The following is a 20,511-nucleotide window of genomic DNA, read 5'->3' as shown; positions in this document are numbered from 1 at the left end:
TTAAAAGAAAGCTTTATTCTAATTAATTGTAGCAATTAATCTTAGTTTTGGAGAGCAAATGACGAAACCCACCTCCCTCCTCTCAGCAGGCAGGTGGGGGTGGGCAGGGTGTAGACACAATATTTCATACATGTTTAAACATTGTTGCTCTGCCACTTTTCCTTAACTATTTCAGTAGGGTTCATGTGGTGAGGCAGGAATGTAGGAAAAGAGCTATGGTCAAAAACACAAAAAGCACTAGTACATTAAAGACAAGCCAAGGCAAAGAAAAGAGAAAAAAAGAGAAAAGAGAAAAAAGATGAGAAAAGGGAAATTTCCTTTGGTTCCTTTCTAACAAAACCTATGGCTCCCACCCACACCGAGATCTCTGTGTTATTCGAGTCCTGATATAAGGTCCTTTTGGTTATTTCTTGGGCACTCTATATTTCTAACCCCTGTTAGGGGTGGTGTTGGCTCAGGTTGGCTATGAGCCCCCAGAGGAGGAGCCTATATCTGTTGGTTCACATCATGCCATCTGGAGAGAGGTGCTGAATAACTACTTTTTAAGGATGAGAAAGAGTTTAGCCTTCTTCCCTACATTTAAAGCACTAGCTGGTGCTGGTGAAAACTGCTCAAGGCCTCCATGGCTGTGAGTCTCTGAATTTCCTTCCTCTCTTATATTCAGAAAGAAAGCAAAAAATGCAGGACTATAAATTCAGAGCTACAAAAGGCCTAAGAGGTCACTGAGTCCAAGCCCTGGTGCTACAGAGTAGGTGCTGGAATATAGAATTCTAGACAAACACGTGGAAGAGTTGGACCTTAAAACATGAAGCATAGAATGTCAGAAACAAAAAAAAAGTATCTTAGAACATAGCATTTTGCCATAGAAGGGAATGAGCATTTATTAAGCAACTACTATGTGCCAGGCACTTTGCTAAACACTTTATAAACATTGTCTTATTTGATTCTCACAACAACTGTGGGAGGCAGATGTTATTATCATCCCCATTTTATAGCTGAGGAAACTGAGCAGTGACTTGCCTAGGGTCACACAGCCAGTAAGTGTCTGAGGCTGGATTTGAAGTAAAGTCTTCCTGACCTCAGTCCCAGTACTCTATCTACTTCACCACCGAGCTACCCCAAACATAGAATTTTCAGAATCAAAGCTGTTTCAAACACAGAACATAACATGTCAGTCTTGGAAGAGATTTTATAACATAGAATGTTAGAAGTTGAGGGGGCATTGGAGACCATCTTATCTAACTCTACTATTTTACAGTTGAGGTCAAATTACAATTCAGGTCAAAAAGGTCAAGGGATTTGCCCAATATCAAAGAGGTAGAAAGTAATATAGTCAATGTTCAAGCTCTGGTCCTCCCACTCTATACCTACCCTTTCTGCTACAACCTTCCTCCCTTTGATCCCAACTCATTAAAATAGATCTCACAGAAACCAAGATTCGTACCATTTCTGACCATGAAGAGCCCATAAGGACCATCTAATACTATTCTTCTTTGTGGGAAAAGGCACTAGCATTTGGAAGGGCTAAGGAAAGGGTCATGGAAAAGGCAGTGAGTGAGGTGAGCATTGAAGCACTCTAGAGTTTCTTCCATCAAACCTAAATCTGTCTTGCTACATCTTCTCACTATGGTTCATTTGGGGACAATTGGGACTAGCCCAATGACCTTTCTCCTAATAATAGCTTGCACTTATGTAGGTCTTTAAAACTGTAAGTTTGGTGCTTTTACTAGGTCCATTTTAGAGATGAGTAGACTGAGAAACATGAGCTGTCCAAGATCACACAGCCAGCTAGTATCTGAGGCATAATTGGAATCTAGATGTTCCTAGTTCCTAATCCAGCACCCTATTCACTGTACTGTACAGCTTGAAAACATGAATCTGTTAAATCTTCCCTGAGTCAGGAAGACTCATCTTCCTGAGTTCAAATGTGGCTTCAGACACTTACTAGCTGTGTGATCCTGGGCGAGTCACTTAACCCTGTTTGCCTCCATTTCCTCATCTGTAAAATGAGCTGGAGAAAGAAATGGCCAACCCCTCCATTATCCTTGCCAAGTAAACCCCAAAAGGGTTCATGAAGAGTCAGACAAGACTGACAAATGACTGGATAATAACAGCAACAAAGGACTAAACATAATACTCTCTGTGTGGTCTGCCCAGGACTGGGTGCAGGTGGGCCTATCCCAGGGGTATGCTTTTAAACGTGTACCACCTGACTCTCCAAAAAGAATGTGCTCACAACATACTTTTAAGTTACATAAGCATTATTAACATTTTCTCCATCATATTCTTAAGCCTAGACAGTCAACAAAGCAATAAAATCAGACTCCGATTTGTAGTATTTGCCAATTTGTTAAGTGTAAATGTCCACACTTGAAATTTAACCAAGTCTTGTGAGCTGGTTGGGGCACACCCCTGGCCTATCCCCTTCCCAGGCCTGGAAACTGATTTTCAGAGTCTTCATGATTCAGCAGAAAAAGCAAATGAGAGCAAGGTTGCTAATACAGTAAAAGGAATTGAGCTGAGAATTCTGCTTTGACCTTAAGAATCCAGGGTCTATTTGCTTCAAGAGATGGGGTTAAGATTTTCCAGACCACTGATCTGATCTGGTTCCCTAAACCCCCACTTAAATCCAACCTTCTAGTAAAAAGTTCCTATCCATTTGCTAAGTCAGGCATATGATACCATAAATATGATATGACCAAGCTAATGTAAAGTTCTGTGCATTGCAGGGTTTTTAAAAATTCAAGTGCCAAAAACAAAATCAAGCTATTTAGCTTTGCGCAGAAAGACCATGCAGCCAATTAAAAGCATGCTGCAAATTAATACAGCATTAACATTTGTCCATGCGTCTCCTGAGCAGTATTTTTAGAATCCCTTTTGGCAAGGCTGAATCAAAAGAAAATGGATGCTGAGCCCTCCTCCGGCGTTCCAGCTGAACTGAACTATGGTGTGGGTGTGAAGGCATTACAAAGCAAAAACTTCTGCAAGGTAAGTAAGTTAGAGACAAAATCTGAAGCTCTTCCTCTAGATGTGGGGGAGCCCAAATCCACGTTATCCCTTTTGTCTCCTGACATTTTGTAGGCATACACTATTTCTTCCATGACATCACTTACTAGTGAGTATAAAAATCAGACAAACGAAGTTTGAGAACCCCTTTGCAGGGGAATTGGACAGTTCAATAGCTCAATAAGTTGCTTCAGGGAAAGCTGCATTGTGGTGCAGCCCTGGACGAATTTAGCCTACTTACAGGGAGCCAGGAACATGCCAGGAATGACATGATAAAGCTCTGATGCTTTTATAAAGTCCGATCTTCAGAGACAGACAGTTGTGCCTGTGAAGTCCCAAATGTCCTCAGGGCCCCAAGGGGATGCACATCCATCCCCCATCTCCTCTGCACCATCTTCCCATTCTCTGCGTTACCCACTTTCTACAGCAACACTCTCTGAGACCATTAGCAAAGAGCAGTTTAGAAATAATCATTTGACTTGAACCCAGTCACTGGATCCTGACTTCCTTGATCCCAGGATCCCCAGCCAAGAGAAGGTAAATTTGCTCCTCTCGGATACACAGGGACTACCAATAAGGGTGGTGTTGATTACCTGCAAGAGTAGGTAATAAGTTCCTTAGGAATCTCCTCGCTAGGTACATACACTTCTCTGCCCATTCTCACTCCTTTAAAAGGGAGAAAGAATTGTAAAAGGTAAGTCTAAAATGTATGAAACATCAAACCTTTATTTGGGCTTCGTGTTCTATATCTTTAAAATGAGGAAGTAGGAGTAGACAAGGAAGGAGTTCTTAACCCCTTTTGTCATGGACCCCTTTGGTAGTCTGGTGAAGTCTATGGACTTCTCAGAATAATATTTTTAAATGCATAAAATAAAATACACAGAATGATGAAGGAAATGGAATGTGTTGAAATACAGGTATACATGTATATTTCAAAACAAGTTTGCAGCCCCCAAGTTAATAAACCTTAGACCAGGCTCTGAGGAGCCTTCCAGCTCTAGACTTGGAATCTTAAACCTTTGTTTGATATGATCAATAGACCCCTTCTATCAGCACCGCCAAACCTGACGAAGTTATGTTGTTGTTGTTGTTGTTGTTTTCTCTGAGGAATTAAGTTTAGGAAATATTTAAAATGCCACTACAAAAAGAGATCTCAGCCTGAAAGTTAATATGTCTACACACATCATTGAAAGAGACTCTACGTAAGCCCCATATCTAAATATATTCAATATAGCTACACATACATACGTTAATTGGTGCATATTACATATTCTCTTTCTTTCTATGTACCTTGCTTGCCCTAACTTACATAGTCTCTTAATCAAACAACTATCATCACAAAATAATTTTGGGGAAAAGCATTCAGTGGTGAAATATGACTATATTTTCAACTCGTGGTTTAAAATCATACCCAAACTTTTATGACATTCATTGCATAAGCATTATCAAAAATTGCCTCTGTTGAGTTATTGGGATATTAAGGATCACTCCTGCACCTCAGTATTTTCCCGGCTCTGGGAGAGTTAGTTCTCGAAGAAGAGGCTGCTTGCAAAGTAAGAAATACATTGTCACTTTAAAAAAAAAAAGATATAACGCAACATTCATATCACCTTCCTGAAGACCATTTGCAAAACTAAATAAGTAAGGGAAGTAAAATATTTTTTGGTGCAAACCTGCCAGAGTCATTTCTAGGTTTTTAACCTTTCTTTTCCCTGAATAATAAAAATTATTTCAAGTGATGAGTTTGCTTACCATATCTCATTCTGTTAGAAACAGATTAAAATTGATTGGTTGTGTATATAAAAAAAAATACTCCCTATAAAATTGTTTGGATTTCATGTAATTCTATATTTCTTATACTACAAACTACAATGTTACACTAACCAGGTGATGATACTTTTTAAAATTTGAAATGTTTTCACATACCGGTGAGTTTTCATCCTTCTCTAATTAACTGAAAGCTTCACAATCCCTGGGCCAGTTGGGCTGCAATCAAAAGCAGCCTAACTGTAGCAATAGACATGCATTTTGTTGCAAATATCTATCTGCAGAGTCATCTCATTTCCAAAGCTCTGAGGATGCATAAAGGGAAAAGCCCAGAAAACTATTAACCATGTGCTATCATTGCAGTAATCTGACTGCATTTGCTACCACCTCCCCCAAATGCCAGGATCTTTACATCTTCACACACACACACACACACACACACACACACACACACACACACAGAGACTTTCAGACTGAAGCTGAATGTAACAAGAAACTAATTTTCCTTTCTACAAATCTTCTTCACACAGTTCTTAACTGAGTATCAACATCCTACTGAGCCTTGCCCTGATAATCTTGCAGAGATCTACAAAGGTCAGGTTTTTTTTTCTCTTTTCTTTCTTTGGATCAAAGATTATTGATCCAAAATTAAAATCCCAGCTTTCCCCCCACACACACAATTGACAAGCTCCCTATCTTTGCCATCTGGGTCTCTGGGCCCTGAGTTATAAACACAGGGGTTCTCCTTGCCTGGAGTTTCACCTAAATCAAATGGACCAAAGTGCTCAGGTCTCTCCCACACAGACTGAAATGCTGCAGTCTGGTCATATTAACAAAGCAAGAGGAGTTTTGCAATTTCAATTCCCCTTTGTCACAGGCTCCAGATGGGGCAGGGAGCCTTCTTAAAGAAATGACAGCTCACACACCAGACCAGCTTCCTCATTTTCATCCCATATGGATCACTTAAGGCTATCCTTTGGGGGCTACACAGTATAGTCTCAGTTATAGATCACCTACTTGGAAAAGCAGACAAGCTGAGGGTTAGCATGGTGTTGAGTAGTCCTCTGGAAGAAAAGATTTCTTCTTAGAAACTGCATGCATTTCTTCCTGAGACCAACGTTGCCCATATCTGTGGCCAACTCAAATACTGACAAACTTCCTGGTATTAATTTCTACATCTCTCATCCTAAAATACAAGTTCAATTTTCTTTTCAAATTTATTTGCCAACTGCACCAGGCACTCAGTTGTGTAGATAGCTCATTTATTGAACACACACATATATTTAAATTTTAAAAGACTTTGTGTTCCCCTTTTACATCAAGCACCCAAATAAAAGGATGTGCTATGGGGTGGGGCGGGGTAAAAAAGATCACTTTAATTTCAAAAACTGAGAAGTAGTAGCTCACTTCATTCAAGATTCTGATGTCACCCTCCTTGTTAGAATTTTGAGCAAATGTAGCTGGCTATCTGATCTATCTGCATGACCCCTCTATGTATTTGGATGGAAACATCAGCAAGTGAATTGTTCATGACTTGAAATCATAAAAAAGGGGGGGGCATTTTCCTGAGCAAAGCTCCTATTTGACCTTCAAGTATCAGTCCCTGTATCCTTCCACTTCCCTCTAGTCATCCCCATTCTCTCCTAGGCAAGGAATATATTATCGCAGAGATGAATTATGGTGTTGGATCTGTTTCATCTGCCTGTTTTAAGCCGTGCCCCGTACATGTGCTCACTGCATTGCAGGCAAGACACTGTGCATTCCCAACGAGGCTCAAAAAAAAAGAAAAAGAAAAAGAAAAAGAAAAAGAAAAAGAAAAAAAGAAAGAAAAGAAAACCCACTACGCTACAGTGCGTTGATGAGGAGAGGGAAAGCCCTCGATAACCAGATGGGAAATTCTGGGTACGGGGTCCCCTGTGCTGCTGTTAATGGTGTGTTGTGGATATCCCCAGACTGCCAGCCTAGGGCGCTGGCCTTGGTGCTGATGGCCGCCATAGCGCGCGCGCGCACACACGCCTTACCTTCTCCCCTGGCCGTTGCAACGAGCGGTCCCCCACGTTTAAGACAGGCTTTCTGGCAGGATCCCCCTTTTAGAACGAATAACCAAAAATTCCGACCCAGCCTCCCCCAAATCCCAACCTAGCCCTCCCTAAGCCTTCCGGCTTTTTTTTCTCTCCTTGGCCTGACTCCAATGAGCTCATCTCCGGCTGGTGTTACTGCCCTGGTGGGGGGGAGGAGGGAGGGAAGAGACAAAGCGAAAGGAGGGGGAGGAGGAAAAACGCAGGGGTCTGGCAAAAGGAATTGGAGGAAGAGGGGAACAGGGGTGAAGAGGGGGGAACATGTTAAAAGATGTAAAATGCTGCCGAGAAAGGGAGGAGGGACGTCAGGCAGCCTTGATAGAATTGTTGGGGGTGGGGCTTAAGTAGAGAAAGTGGAAGTGGGAAGGAAGAGGGAAATAACGGAAAAAGGGGTGAAGACGTCGAGAAAGGGGTGATGCAGGCAGGGCGAGGAAAAGACTGAGAAAGAAGGAAATGAGTACTGGGAGGGGACAGCTGTCAGCAAAGTAAGAAAAATCAAGGGGTGAAAGGAAATAAAGAAGGGGGGGAATTTACATACAAAAAAAGTAAATAGAGAAGTGCCGTGGCGAGGAGAGTGCCGTCTGTGGGGAAAGACCTAAGAATGGGGAACTTAGGGTGGAAGAAGCACATAGATAGTGAAAAGCAATAGGTGGGTAGTGGGAGAGGGGGTATGAATGGAAGACGGATGAGAGGAAAGGGCAAGGATCTTCCTAGGGATGAGAGGCTTGGGGGAGGGGAAGACGTAGGGGGAGGTAAGAGGACGCAGCTGGAGGTGAACGAAAAGGTAGAGGGCCAAGGTGGAGGAACAATGGGGGGGTGAGGATGAAAAGAAGCAACCAGAAGAAGAAGAAAACCAAAGAGGAGGGGGTAAAGGCCCATGGCTAGGGCAGAGAAAGGGGGCTAGGGTGGAAGGAACTCAGAGGGACACGGCTGAGAAACAAGGCTGGGAGAGGACAGAGAATGGGAGTGGGGTGGGATGGGGAAAACGGGCACTGACAAGGGCAAGAACAGATAGGGAAAGGGAGGAGAGAGTGGAAGAGCAAAGATTGGGGCCTGGGAACAAGGAGGCCACTCAAGAAAAGGTGTTGGAGTGAAAGGGGATCCCAGAAGGCCAGGGCCCAGAAGCAAGGTGAGGGAGGGGTAGATGGGTGGTGAGAGAAGAGTAAGGACTGGGCGAAGAAGTGATGGAGGAAGGGGAAAAGGGATGAAAGGAGCTTCGAGAGTCAGAGCCCAGAAGAGGGGAGGGGGAAGGGGGTGTGTGAAAGGTTAAAAAAGAGCAGAGGAGAGAAGAAAATGGGGGTTGAGGGGTAAAGAAACACCAAGAGATTCTGGGGGGGAGGGATAAGCCAAACAGGAGAGAGATGGAAGGAACGTAGAGGGAGCTGGGGCCGAGGATCAGTGGGGGAGGGGATAGGGACAAGGCAGCTGAAATGGTGTGGCCCCGAGGAGAGTGCCGTGAGGGGGACTGGGGTGGAAGGAGCTGAGAGAGGGCCTGAGCCTCAGCCGAGGTGCAGTGGAAGAGGGGGCGGGGGAGAAAAGAAGATGTGTGGAAAGAAGAGGTTGTGGAGGGAGCGGGGGAGGGGAGAGAAGAGGAGGTAGGAGGAGAGGCGAGGGAGGCAGACGAGTCCAGCCCAGGCAGCGGGCCAGCAGCTCTTGGGGCCTCGTCCCGCCCTCTGCCCCGCCCCCCAGCCCTTGGTCCCGCCCCCTTGCCTCTGCGGCCACGGCACGGGGCGTGCGTCGGCGGGGCGGCTCCCCGCCCTGCCCCGCGGGCGCCGCGGCCGCCTATATAATGGGGCGCGCGGCGGCCGGCAGAACGCTGAGTCGGCCCCGTGCCTCCCGGAGCGGTCCAAGATGAGCTACGCGCTAGAGTCGCTGGGCGCGCCGGCCGCCTACCGGCGGGTCACCGAGACCCGCGCCAGCTACAGCCGCACGAGCGGCGGCTCGCCGTCCAGCGGCTTCCGCTCCCAGTCCTGGTCCCGCGGTTCAGCCGGCGGCGGCAGCCTGAGCAGCTCGGCCATGTCCCTGTCCTACAAGCGCGCTGTCCCCCGCAGCGCCTATGGCGGCCTGGGCTCGGCGCTGCTCAGCTCGGCCGAGAGCAGCCTGGACTTCAGCCAGTCATCGTCGCTGCTGAACGGGACGGCCGCGGGCCCCGGCGGCGTGGGCGTCGACTTCAAGCTGGTGCGCGCCAACGAGAAGGAGCAGCTGCAGGGCCTCAACGACCGCTTCGCCGGCTACATCGAGAAGGTACACTCGCTGGAGCAGCAGAACCAGGAGATCGAGGCCGAGATCCAGGCTCTGCGCCAGAAGCAGGCGTCCCACGCGCAACTTGGCGACGTCTACGAGCAGGAACTGCGCGAGCTTCGCGCGGGCCTGGAGCAGGTGAACCACGAGAAAGCGCAGGTGCAGCTCGAGTCAGAGCACCTGGAAGAGGACATTCACCGCCTCAAAGAGCGCTTCGATGAGGAGGCGCGACTTCGCGATGACACGGAGGCTGCGGTCCGCGCGCTGCGCAAGGACATCGAGGAGGCGTCCCTGGTCAAGGTGGAGCTGGACAAGAAGGTGCAGTCGCTGCAGGACGAGGTGGCCTTCCTGCGCAGCAACCATGAGGAAGAGGTGGCTGACCTGCTGGCGCAGATCCAGGCGTCACACATCACCGTGGAGCGCAAGGACTACCTGAAGACAGACATCACGTCGGCGCTCAAGGAGATCCGCTCTCAGCTCGAGTGCCACTCGGACCAGAACATGCACCAGGCCGAAGAGTGGTTCAAGTGCCGCTACGCCAAGCTCACTGAGGCGGCCGAACAGAATAAGGAGGCTATCCGCTCCGCTAAGGAAGAAATCGCCGAGTACCGGCGCCAGCTGCAGTCCAAGAGCATCGAGCTCGAGTCCGTGCCCGGCACCAAGGAGTCCCTGGAGAGACAGCTCAGTGACATCGAGGAGCGCCACAATCACGACCTGAGCAGCTACCAGGTAAGCTCGGCCGGGGCTGGGAAGACGGAACGTCTTCTAGCCGCAGTGCCCCTCCCGTGCCGCTCTCAGCACCCTCCCGAGCCTTTCCTTGCATATGTCTTATTCCCCTGCCCACATCACCTCCTCCCAGCCTCCTGAATCTCCAGAGCCCTCCCCACCACCCCCACCCTATTCCTTTTGCGTTATCAGCTCCCACTTCCTCATCTTTCTTCGCCTTCCCTAACCTCACCTATTCTCCTTTCTCTCCTTGGACAAGATCCGCACAATACACGACCCCGCCTCCCGAAATCCCACAGTCTTTGTGCCTTTCAGACCTGCATTTCCCCACCTCTTCGGCCCTCTCCGCCCTAGTCCGCATCCTACATCCTTCCAGAATTAGCCCCTCCCCGTCTCTTTGTGTCCTCCAGCTGAATACTAGTCTTCTCTCTCTACACAGTTGGCCTAGCCAGGGAGGAGGAAAAGAAAAACCTTTTAAAAGTTCCTATCCTACTCTGAGTGCCAAACTTCTGGAGCGCCCTCTCTAGCTCTTTGCTAAAATGTGTCTCGCTCTGCGGTTTATGATCATCCCGAGTTTTTGCATGCTCCTTAAAAAGTCTTAAGAAAAGTTACTGTTTTTCTCATCTTTTGGGCTTCGGATGGCAAAGTAACTTTTAGAGTGTCTCTATGTGTCTGTGTTGAAAAATGTGTATTTTCTAAGTTGTAGATATTAGTTCAAACGTAAAGATTGAAGTTTGTCTTTAGAATCCTTGTCTAGCAAAGGACACGATTTTTTTTTTTGAACGATTGAAATGCCTTCTGTTGTTTCTCTTGCTTATTCCATCTCTGATGTTCAGCTGTAGGGGGGGGGGAGGTGGGGCCTGGGCGGGATCAGAGGGTTTTTGTGTGTTTGTTTGTTTGTTTGTTTCCCCATGCATCTTAGAGCGTTGGGCTGGTACGAGCCAGGAGGCTGGCCCAGAATGCTTTTTGCTTCGTGGGCATTTCTTAGGAGTGCAAGCTAAGGTCTGGGAAGAGGGAAGAAGAGGCCGACCAGGTGTCTAAAGGGAAGGGAATCTGATTTCAGCTTGCATGTTGTTGATGGGAAGAGAACTTGGGCTGTCTGTTTTTAGGACACAATTCACCAGCTGGAAAATGAGCTCCGGGGAACAAAGTGGGAGATGGCACGTCACCTGCGGGAATACCAGGATCTCCTCAATGTCAAGATGGCCCTGGATATTGAGATTGCAGCATACAGGTATGGTAGCTCCGCTGTGGACGTGTCTGGAATAATCACAGCACTGCAGAGACTGTTCTGGCAAACTGACGCCACCCACTTAGATAGAGGGAGGGACACTGCAGCCTGGGAGAGTTGGGATTGATGTGAGCATACACATGTACAAAAGGGGGGGGCTGTTATCTAAAGTTCTTAAACATTATGACATGATATTAAATACTGCTGTGCCTTCAATTAGGATCCACAAAACTAGGTGAATACTGGGGGAGTGGCAGTATTTTCTTTGCAAATATTCCTCAATCTTTTCCAGTTTAATCTTGTTTCTCATACAGTGTAATCTGAGCCAGTTTCTAGGTATAGTGAATCTTGGGCATTAGTCTAAGATTCCCTTATGCTTTTTTCAAGGAGAGATGCCTTTATCTTTTCATCATTTCAACCTTTTATCAGCAACAATCTAAATATACTAATATACTGTCTTTTTAATGAAATATCTGTTTGACACATAGTTAATGCTTATTTATTTAAAAATAGGGTTTTTTGCATAATTGAAATGTTACAAGCTATAGGCCAGGGGTTCCTAATCTGGGGAGCTAGAGCTCCCAAAGGGGTCCATGGATAGATTTCAGTGAGCCCATGAATTTTGATAGGAAAAAAAATCCTTATTTTTCCTTAACCTCTAATAGAAGGGGTCTGGAAGCTTCACCATGCTGCTTAAGTGGAAGGTGGTAGGGAGCTGATACAATAAAGGCTAAGAACCCCTGATCCTGACAGAAATATCACTCTTTTCCAGAGGGAAATGTTTGTTTAGGTACTAGAACAGGGTTTTGTTTGTTTCTTTCTTTCTTTGTTTCTTTCTTTTCTTTCTTTTTTTTCTTTGTTTCTTTTGTTTTAATGAAGGGAAATATTGACCAAAAGTCTCAACCAACCCCTAGCCATATTCTGGAAGAAGCTAGATACTTCAGGGAAAAGCTGCAACCACTCTTTCTGGCCACTAGGGTACCATTGAGGAAGTTATTGCACCAAATGATGCCCCTCCGTCCCAAGCAGCTCACCTGCAACGTAGTGAGCTCCAAGGAGATGCTAAGCTTAAGTGATTACCAGGGAGTGGAGCAGCCCCCAAGGATGCTCTAATAAGCCTATTGCCTATTAATACTGAGTTTCTAGGAGATTGATTTTCTAGGATCCTACTTACTCCAGGCACCATCTTCACCTGGTTTCATTCACAGTGGGCCCACATGAAGCTTAGCAGGTTTGGCTCTTGAGTCATATTTCCATGTTCTTTGTCTCCCCAGAAAATTGCTAGAAGGCGAGGAGACCAGGTTCAGTACATTTTCTGGCAGCATCACTGGCCCTCTCTACACACACAGACAGCCTTCTGTCACAATATCCAGTAAAATACAGAAAACAAAAGTAGAGGCCCCCAAGCTGAAGGTTCAGCACAAGTTTGTAGAAGAGATCATAGAAGAGACCAAGGTAGAGGATGAGAAGTCAGAGATGGAAGATGCCCTGGCAGCTATTGAGGCAGAATTGGCTTCTAGTGCCATGAAGGAGGAAGAAGAAAAGGAGGAAGAGGAGGCAGCAGCTGGAGAGGAAGAAGTTGTTGCCACCCAAAAAGCAGCTGTGGAGGCTGCTGCCCCAGAAGCTAAGGAAGGTGAGGAAAAAGGTGAGAAAGAAGGGGAAGAGGAGGCAGAGGAGGAGGAGGAAGAAGATGAAGGTGCTAAATCAGACCAGGCAGAGGAAGGAGGATCTGAAAAGGAAGGATCCAGTGAAAAAGACGAGGGTGAACAAGAAGAGGGAGAAACTGAAGCTGAGGGTGAAGAACTGGAGGCTAAGGAGGAAAAAACAGAAGTGAAGACCGAGGAAAAAGTTGTCATAAAGGAGCTTGTTGTAGAATCTACATCGGTGAAAACTGAGAAAGCCAAGTCCCCCGTGGCTCTGTCTCCCCCAGCGAAGTCACCAACAACAAAGTCCCCTGCAGCCCTGTCTCCCCAGCAAAATCCCCCACCGCAAAGTCCCCTGCGGCTCTGTCTCCCCCAGCAAAGTCACCACCAACAAAATCCCCTGCAGCTCTGTCCCCTACAGCCAAATCTCCCATGCCAAAGTCTCCCGTGCCAAAATCACCAATGCCAAAATCTCCTGTGGAGGAGGTGAAAGCTAAAGCTGATGAAGAAGAGAAGGAAGAAGCTGCAATGGCTGAGGGAGAGAAGGAAGCTCCCAAAGAAGAGAAAAAGGAAGAAAGTGCAAAAGAGCTCCCTGAAAAGAAGAAAGCTGAGTCCCCCATAAAAGAAAAAGTCGTAGAGGAGGTGGACACTGTCACCAAACCCACTAAGGTTGGTTCTGAGAAAGAGGCTGAAGAGGAGGAGGGAGGGAGTGAAGAAGGAAGTGACCAGGGTTCAAAGGGGTCTACAAAGGAAGACATAGCAATCAATGGGGAGGTAGAAGGCAAAGATGAGGAGGAGGAGCAGGAAACCAAAGAAAAAGGTAGTGGAAGAGAAGAGGAGAAAGGGGTGGTCACCAATGGGCTTGACTTGAGCCCAGCAGAGGAAAAGAAAGGAGACAAGGGTGAAGAGAAAGTCGTGGTGACCAAAAAGATAGAAAAAATCACCAGTGAGGGTGGGGATGGGGCTACCAAATATATCACCAAATCTGTCACCGTGACCCAAAAGGTGGAGGAGCACGAAGAAACCTTTGAGGAGAAGCTAGTGTCCACAAAAAAGGTAGAGAAGGTCACTTCTCATGCTATCGTGAAAGAAGTCACCCAGAGCGATTAGGGAGGATGGAGTCAGGTGCAAAAGGTTAAGCCATATGACAACTTCAAAATGCATGTGATTGACGGCTTCAAAGCAGAATTGGTTCTCCCATGAGGGCTCTAGACACTGTATTTTACTTTGTACAATATAAGGGACCTGCATGCAAGCTCAGGGTGTGTTCCCTTCACAGGCTTTGGGGAGATGAACAATGCATGATCTGTAATGTACCTAGGAAGTTTTTCTTTTTCCCATTTCCTAAGCTGTTGGAAGGGGGGGGGACACTCTGGAGGGATTTATTGAGATGTATTATGCAAAGATTCAACTGAGCCAAAAATCATATTAATACTAATAATAATGATCATGATTATAATAATGAAACAGAACTCTTAGCCTTAAGAAAGCTATTTATGAATAATTATGTTTACCTCACTGGTGCAATTAAGATGGGCATTTGTTCATGGGAGAACCTCTGACGTGCACAGTTTGCAACCTTTTGTGGCTTGATGTAAAACGTCCCAGCAATTCTTGCTCAATAAAGGTCACATTGGAAACATGTCTGATTGTTTGGTCTCATTTTTAGGGTAAAACCTCTGCTTCTCAGGTCTGTCCTGAAAAAATAAATTAATGGGGGTGGGCGGCTTTAGGAGGGGTTATAAAGGCCCTATATTAAATCATTTGCTAGAAGAGTTTTTTAGTTTGTTTCAAGATAGAGATTTCATTGGGAAGAGAGAAAGGGAAGAAGAATCTTATTTCATCCTTGTGGGGACCTTGCAATGTCTCCACTCCCCTCACTGTTGCATATTATCCTGGTGTTGTGGGGAAATGTAAACTTAGCTTTCCTTACCTCAGGTCCATCACTCTCCCTAGACACTACCCTAGGCCACCTCACTTGGTATCCATAATTCCAGATTTGGTCCCCTCTCCCCTACATTACTATCTCTCAAGAGTCTTTAATTAGGAAAAGGTGCTCTATACCTTTTCCGTGGCCTAAGTGCAAAGTGGTTTCCCTCCCCTAGTGGTAAAGGGGGGAGTGGGATCAGGTAAGAAAGGGAGGAAAGAACAGCATGAATTTTGAAAGTTCTTGTCTCTAACTCTGTGATAAGATCCCAGGAGAAATTTAGAAAGGAGCTAGCAAGTCACCTCATCTACTTCCACCACCCTAGTTTTACAGATTTGGAAAATGGGGCCGATGAGTGTTGGTCCTAGGTCAGTTCTCAGCTAACTCCTGTATGATGTAAATGCAGCAGAGGGCCATGATTTCAATTAATCCTTAAATGGTATGGTAGATACAAATAACATTTCTAATAATGTGAATATTTTATGAGTAATAATGAGTGCATTTCCTAGATGAAAGGAAATGGTCCCTGACTGGGAAGAGCACTAGATATGAAGGGATAGAACCTGGTTTCTAATCTTTTCCTGAACTTCTCCAAGGTCACCCATGTAGGGGGTTGCTTTTCCTAGGGCCTATTTCCTCATCTCTACCATGAAGGACTTAGCCAAAACTAGAATTCATTCATCTCTCTCTCTCTCTCTCTCTCTCTCTCTCTCTCTCTCTCTCTCTCTCTCTCTCTCTCTCTCTCTCTCTCTCTCTCTCTCTCTCTCTCTCTCTCTCTCTCTCTCTCCCTCTCCCTCTCTCTCTCCCTCTCCCTCTCCCTCTCCCTCCCTCTCCTCTCCCTCTCCCTCTCCCTCTCCCTCTCCCTCTCCCTCTCCCTCTCCCTCTCCCTCTCCCTCTCCCTCTCCCTCTCCCTCTCCCTCTCCCTCTCCCTCTCCCTCTCCCTCCCCCCCTCCTCCCCCCTTCCCCTATTTGGCTGTCTTGTGAAACCTACTGTCCCTTCTCAGAATTATGCTTTTAAATGCATTAAAGAAGTTGGTAAGGGATGGCAAAGAAAGCCATTTATACTGCAATATTATTACTAAAATATTCTAAGTTCGTGGATCCCAGATTAAGGAAGCCTGAAGAAAATGGTCTCCAAGGTACATAGCATCGTGACAAGGGATGCTGGTTTTTCCATCTGTACCTAGGAGAGATAGGATTAAACAGACGTCAATTTCCTGTGTCATTCAATCCTTTTTTTCTCCAGATAAAACCACTTAAGTGGTGATACAGTAGCCAAAAATTCATTAAGAATAATAATATAAATTCAATCTCTTCTTTAGATAAAGGAAAGCATTCATTTAAAAAAAAATCCATGATATTATTACATTTTTTAAAAAACTCAAGGAAAGAAAATCACTTCCTTTATTAATGAAACCAAACCAGATAGGCTGTCATTTAGTAAATGATTTCAGTAGGATCAGAGATGGACAGACCCTACAGATCCACAAGCAATTGGCATAATGTCATTTAAGACTTGATAGCCAGTAGAAAAAGGGGAGCGCATATTTGCTTTTCAGTAAGTTTTTGTCCATTTTTTTTCAAGCAACCTAGAGGGAATGTATCTACAATAATTACTCTTTCAAAATACTGTAAATGGAAAGGTAGCGTTTCAAGCACATCTTTGTAGCCTACATATACTTCAAGCATGTGACTCTGTCTTCAGAACCATAGCTGTGGACAGTTCAGAAGGGGCAACATTGGTCCTTACCACTCAAAATCCAAATTGCTTTCATCTATGCCATTGCAGTCTATTTTTTCCAGGAAAAAAAAAACACATTCTTTCAAAAGGTTGCATTGCCACATAAATACACAAAAGTACATATTGAAATACACTGTCTCCTATTCTTATAATACAATGTTTTAAGCATATTGTCTTATATAAGCACAATGTCTTATAATGTTATAATACAATATTTTAAGCATATTGCCAGATCCCCTATCTGATTTAGTTTACTGATACTACTAATTGTCTCTCAATTTAACAGAAGACATATTATTGGTGGTATGTGTGCTGATGGGTTGAGCTGCAGAGAAATCCTAGATTTAATATAGACAAGAGCTCTAGATAAAAATAAGAAGTCTTTGGATAAGAGCAGTCATCTAAAAAAAAGAATCTTTTTTTTCAAAAAGGTTGTCTCGTGGATGACAATTTCATGTTAAAATAAAATATATTATTGCCAATAAAGACCCAGTTTATTTTTAAGCAAGAAGTACTAATATTTTCCCCTGCTTATACTGAAACTTTATTTTGGGGTAACTAGCAACCCATCTGTAAAGAAATTTAAGGGTTAATCCAGGTCCACAGGATTAAAGTTTTGCTAGAAGATAGAGTTCATCCTCCAAGGTCAGGACCCCACCTTTGTTACAAAGAACTCAAATCCCCCTCCTTAACTAAGGGCCCAACGGTTCAGAAAACTGGCTTTAAAGTGCTAAATAAATGTCAGTCGTTATTGTTATGTTAATTACCTCGATGATCTGTAATTTAATTAATCTAAGAAATCTATCAACGCAAATCACAATCTATTTACAGTATAATAGGTCCTAGTTGACTAAAGTTAGATCACTAGGTAATTACAGTCAGGACTTGATTTTGGATCTTCCTGACTACTGAAGCTTCCCTCCATAGCTACTGCCTCTCTCTCTTTGGTAAGGAGTGGGCACAAGGCATAGTTATGTCTCCAGGCTCAGCTGTCTTGATTTCAAGCCCTGCTTCTGACTTGTACTGCCTATTGGATCCTGGGCAAATAACTTAAGCTTTCAATGCTCCCAAGCAACTTATAGTATAAATTGCAGAAAAGGTGCCATTCTACACTTGCAGTCAGAGCTTTATTGTTGGGAGTTTCCTACACTAAGAAAATCACAGGTTCAGTCCCATCATCATCATTAAGAATTTATCCAGGAATGATTATATACAAGCTCCTCTAATTAATCACTTTTATTCATACCTATGAGATCAAAGATCGGAGTCTTTTAATTTTCTGACATAACTTCCACTACCCCCATTCAATTCAGTTAGAGCATTCATTAAACATTTATTTTGTACTAAGCATTATGCTATGCTCTGGAAGTACAATAATAAAAATAAGACAATCCTTATCCTCCAGAAGCTTACATTCTAATGGAGAAGGAAGAGTAATTTTCAGATTAAAAAAAAAGATAAGCATAGGGTGGCTAGTGGCGCAGTGGATAGAGCTCTGGCCTTGGAGTCAGGAGGACCTGAGTTCAGATTCAGCCTCAGACATGTAACACTTACTAGCTGTGTGACTCTGGGGAAGACTCTCATCCCCAATTGCCTCACAAAAAAATAAAAATTTAAAAATTTAAAAAAAAAATAAGCATCAGAATGGCATTTACCCACCTGCCCAAGTATTTTCTCTCAAAAGTAAGTTGTACAGACAGAGGGCTAGAGCCGATGAGGCTCCTGCCAAAGTAAACCAGATTCAGAATTCCCTGTGGATATGTGGGTTTTTTTACTATTTTGTCCCATTCAGACCCTTGTTGTGGGATAGAGCTAAAAGCATATACAAGAAGTCTTGGGCCCAGGGTAAACTAGAAGCATAGGAAAACCTCAATTAGAAGGTGGATAACCACTTGTCAGGTATATTATAATGGGGATTCCTTTCTGGTAAGGGATGGATTAAGTGGCCATTGAGCTCTCTTCCAGATCTGAAATTCTGTGATTCTGAGTAGTGGTATACTTCTATTCAGGGATTTGATTTTAAAAAAATGTATATATTGAACAGCTTTAGCAAGTGGCATAGGCCACTTTCGAATGAATCTTCAAATTGCAAAAAATACAGATGCCTCAGTTCTTAGGGATGAATTGCAAGTGGAATAATTTACTGTTGTCTACTATAATCTGAGGCCATATGTCCAAGATATTTTCCCAAAACCCCTCTAACAGTTGCCATAATCAACATATGCATAGTTGTAATAATTAACCTAGTCATATCTTCTATAACTACCCTATATCTGTCATAACCTTAATTCCAGTAGTTACTATATCCCTCAAAGAGAACTCTGAGGTCATTTAGTTCCCAGCTTAGGCATGGATGTTGGCTCGGCTCAGGGTGCTAACAGGGAGAGGTTGTACTGCCTTCCGAACCATTGTGAATTGCATTGTGACATTTCCAAAGGTCCTGCCTCCTTTCCTGGAATATGCCTTACCAAATTATCCCCACTCAAATGAAACTGCCTCAGTTGTAAGAATTCCTACCCACAACCATGTAACCATAATCACCAAACTGCCCTTGGATATCCCTTCTACAACAGTCTTGAGACATAGTTGTCTAGTTTCTATGTAAATACCTCCAGTGATAAGGAATGCAGCAGCTCCCATGAACATCCTTCTATTATTAAACAGCCCTACAGGTTATGAAGTTCTTACCTTGAGCTGAAGTCTGCTTTCCTGTAACTTCAACTCACTCCACCTAATCACTTTGGGGCCAAGCACAATGCCCAGTTTCTCTTCCAAATGACAATCCTTTAAATTCTTGACGACAGCAATAATATGGCCGTTAACTTTGCTCTCCTCCAGAGTAAATACCCTTATTCCCTTTCCTCTTTTTAAAGTTAATGAGACATATACAAGGTAACCAAGTGGGAAATCAGATTTTTTTCCCCACAAATATTATGAAAGCATGATCTAATTGTCTTTCCTAGGGCTCAACCAGAATGTGATTTTACTCTTCGTCTTAACCCCAGCTTTTCAGAAGCTTTATACTGCACCCATATATGCATGCTATATGTGCATGACAGCAAGGCTAATCTGTTCATTGTGTTCATACTAACAATTTGCAAGGTTCACTGCCCCATTGATTCGGTCACAGAGATTAGTATGGACTGTGACAAGTCAAAAGGCTCAAACCAGCCATTTAATGAATGTCCTGTTACATCTTGTCTGGATATAGTCCTACCATTGAGGAAGAAAAGGAAATAAACATTTATATGATGTCTACTATGTTCCAGAAGCTTTTTTAAGTACTTAAACAAAAACAATTATCCCATTTTATCCTCAAGACAACCTTGTAAGGTAGGTGCTACTATTATCTTTACAATTTGAAAGACAGAAGTTAAGGGACTTGCCCAGGGTCACATAGCTAGTAAGTGCCTGAAGCTGGATTTGAATTCAGGACTTCCTGACTCTAGGTACAGTACTCTATTCACTGCACTGCCAGCTACCTCCATTGTTGCCATGACAACTAGTTAACTTATTCCCGAAGTTAAGAGATGCTTACTTTGAGACTCTGTGTTTGTATGGGGGGAGGGGGAGAGAATAAAACTTCAAAGTACAAAGTGATGTTGGCATCTTTCTTGTCACCATAACAACTTGTGGTTTCTAAAATGTGGCAATGACTTTTCTCACAGTAACTTTAATAGGAACTAGAGGAAGAACGTGTTGTTTCTAACACATTTCTTTCAATTACTAGTCAATGCAAAGACAGTATATGCACACATTGAGAAATTCATTTCCAAAACAAACGAGTTGGCTATCACTATTGAAAATGTTGGCTTTTAGTAGATTTTGCCCATCTTAAAGATTATTGTGTATATTATCTAATCTCAACTAGGCCCTCGTGCTAGCTAGCAAGGAAATCCTACTGTTCCCCAATCAATTCTCCATCCCACTCTCCTTGGTGGCTGTTCTCAACTCTTTTTTTTTTTTTTGGTTAGGCAATTGGGGTTAAGTGATTTGCCCAGAGTCACACAGCTAGTGAGTGTTATTTGTCTGAGGCCAGATTTGAACTCAGGCTTTCTGACTCCAGGGCTGGTATTCTATCCACTGTGCCACCTACCTGCCCCCTCAACTTTTGTCATGATTCCCACTGCACGTCTTTGGTGAGGACTTCA

The 20,511-nt window shown here is 44.2% G+C and overlaps 1 protein-coding gene and 1 long non-coding RNA gene across 2 annotated transcripts in view; one reads left to right on the top strand and one right to left on the bottom strand.

Annotated features, from left to right (window-relative positions):
- The window catches only part of LOC144455492 (uncharacterized), a 38,212-nt gene extending 29,703 nt beyond the window's left edge, over positions 1–8,509 (bottom strand). The window contains exon 1 of the long non-coding RNA XR_013484191.1: positions 6,795–8,509. This is a non-coding gene — a long non-coding RNA (uncharacterized LOC144455492). The remainder of the gene's footprint in view (positions 1–6,794) is intronic.
- An 86-nt stretch (positions 8,510–8,595) lies between these two features.
- Positions 8,596–14,336, top strand: NEFM (neurofilament medium chain). The gene is given in 4 exon segments (XM_021001206.2): positions 8,596–9,821; positions 10,928–11,052; positions 12,324–13,014; positions 13,017–14,336. Coding segments are annotated over 4 exon segments (2,721 nt in total). The 5' UTR covers positions 8,596–8,702; the 3' UTR covers positions 13,803–14,336.
- Positions 14,337–20,511: the final 6,175 nt, after the last annotated feature.

Source organism: Phascolarctos cinereus, unplaced genomic scaffold (assembly GCF_003287225.1).
Source record: "Phascolarctos cinereus isolate Bilbo 61053 unplaced genomic scaffold, phaCin_HiC Scaffold_2;HRSCAF=192, whole genome shotgun sequence".
In the NCBI taxonomy this organism is placed as follows: Eukaryota; Metazoa; Chordata; class Mammalia; order Diprotodontia; family Phascolarctidae; genus Phascolarctos; species Phascolarctos cinereus.
The sequence above is the reverse complement of the archived record's forward strand: the minus strand, read 5'-3'. Positions and strand labels throughout refer to the sequence as shown.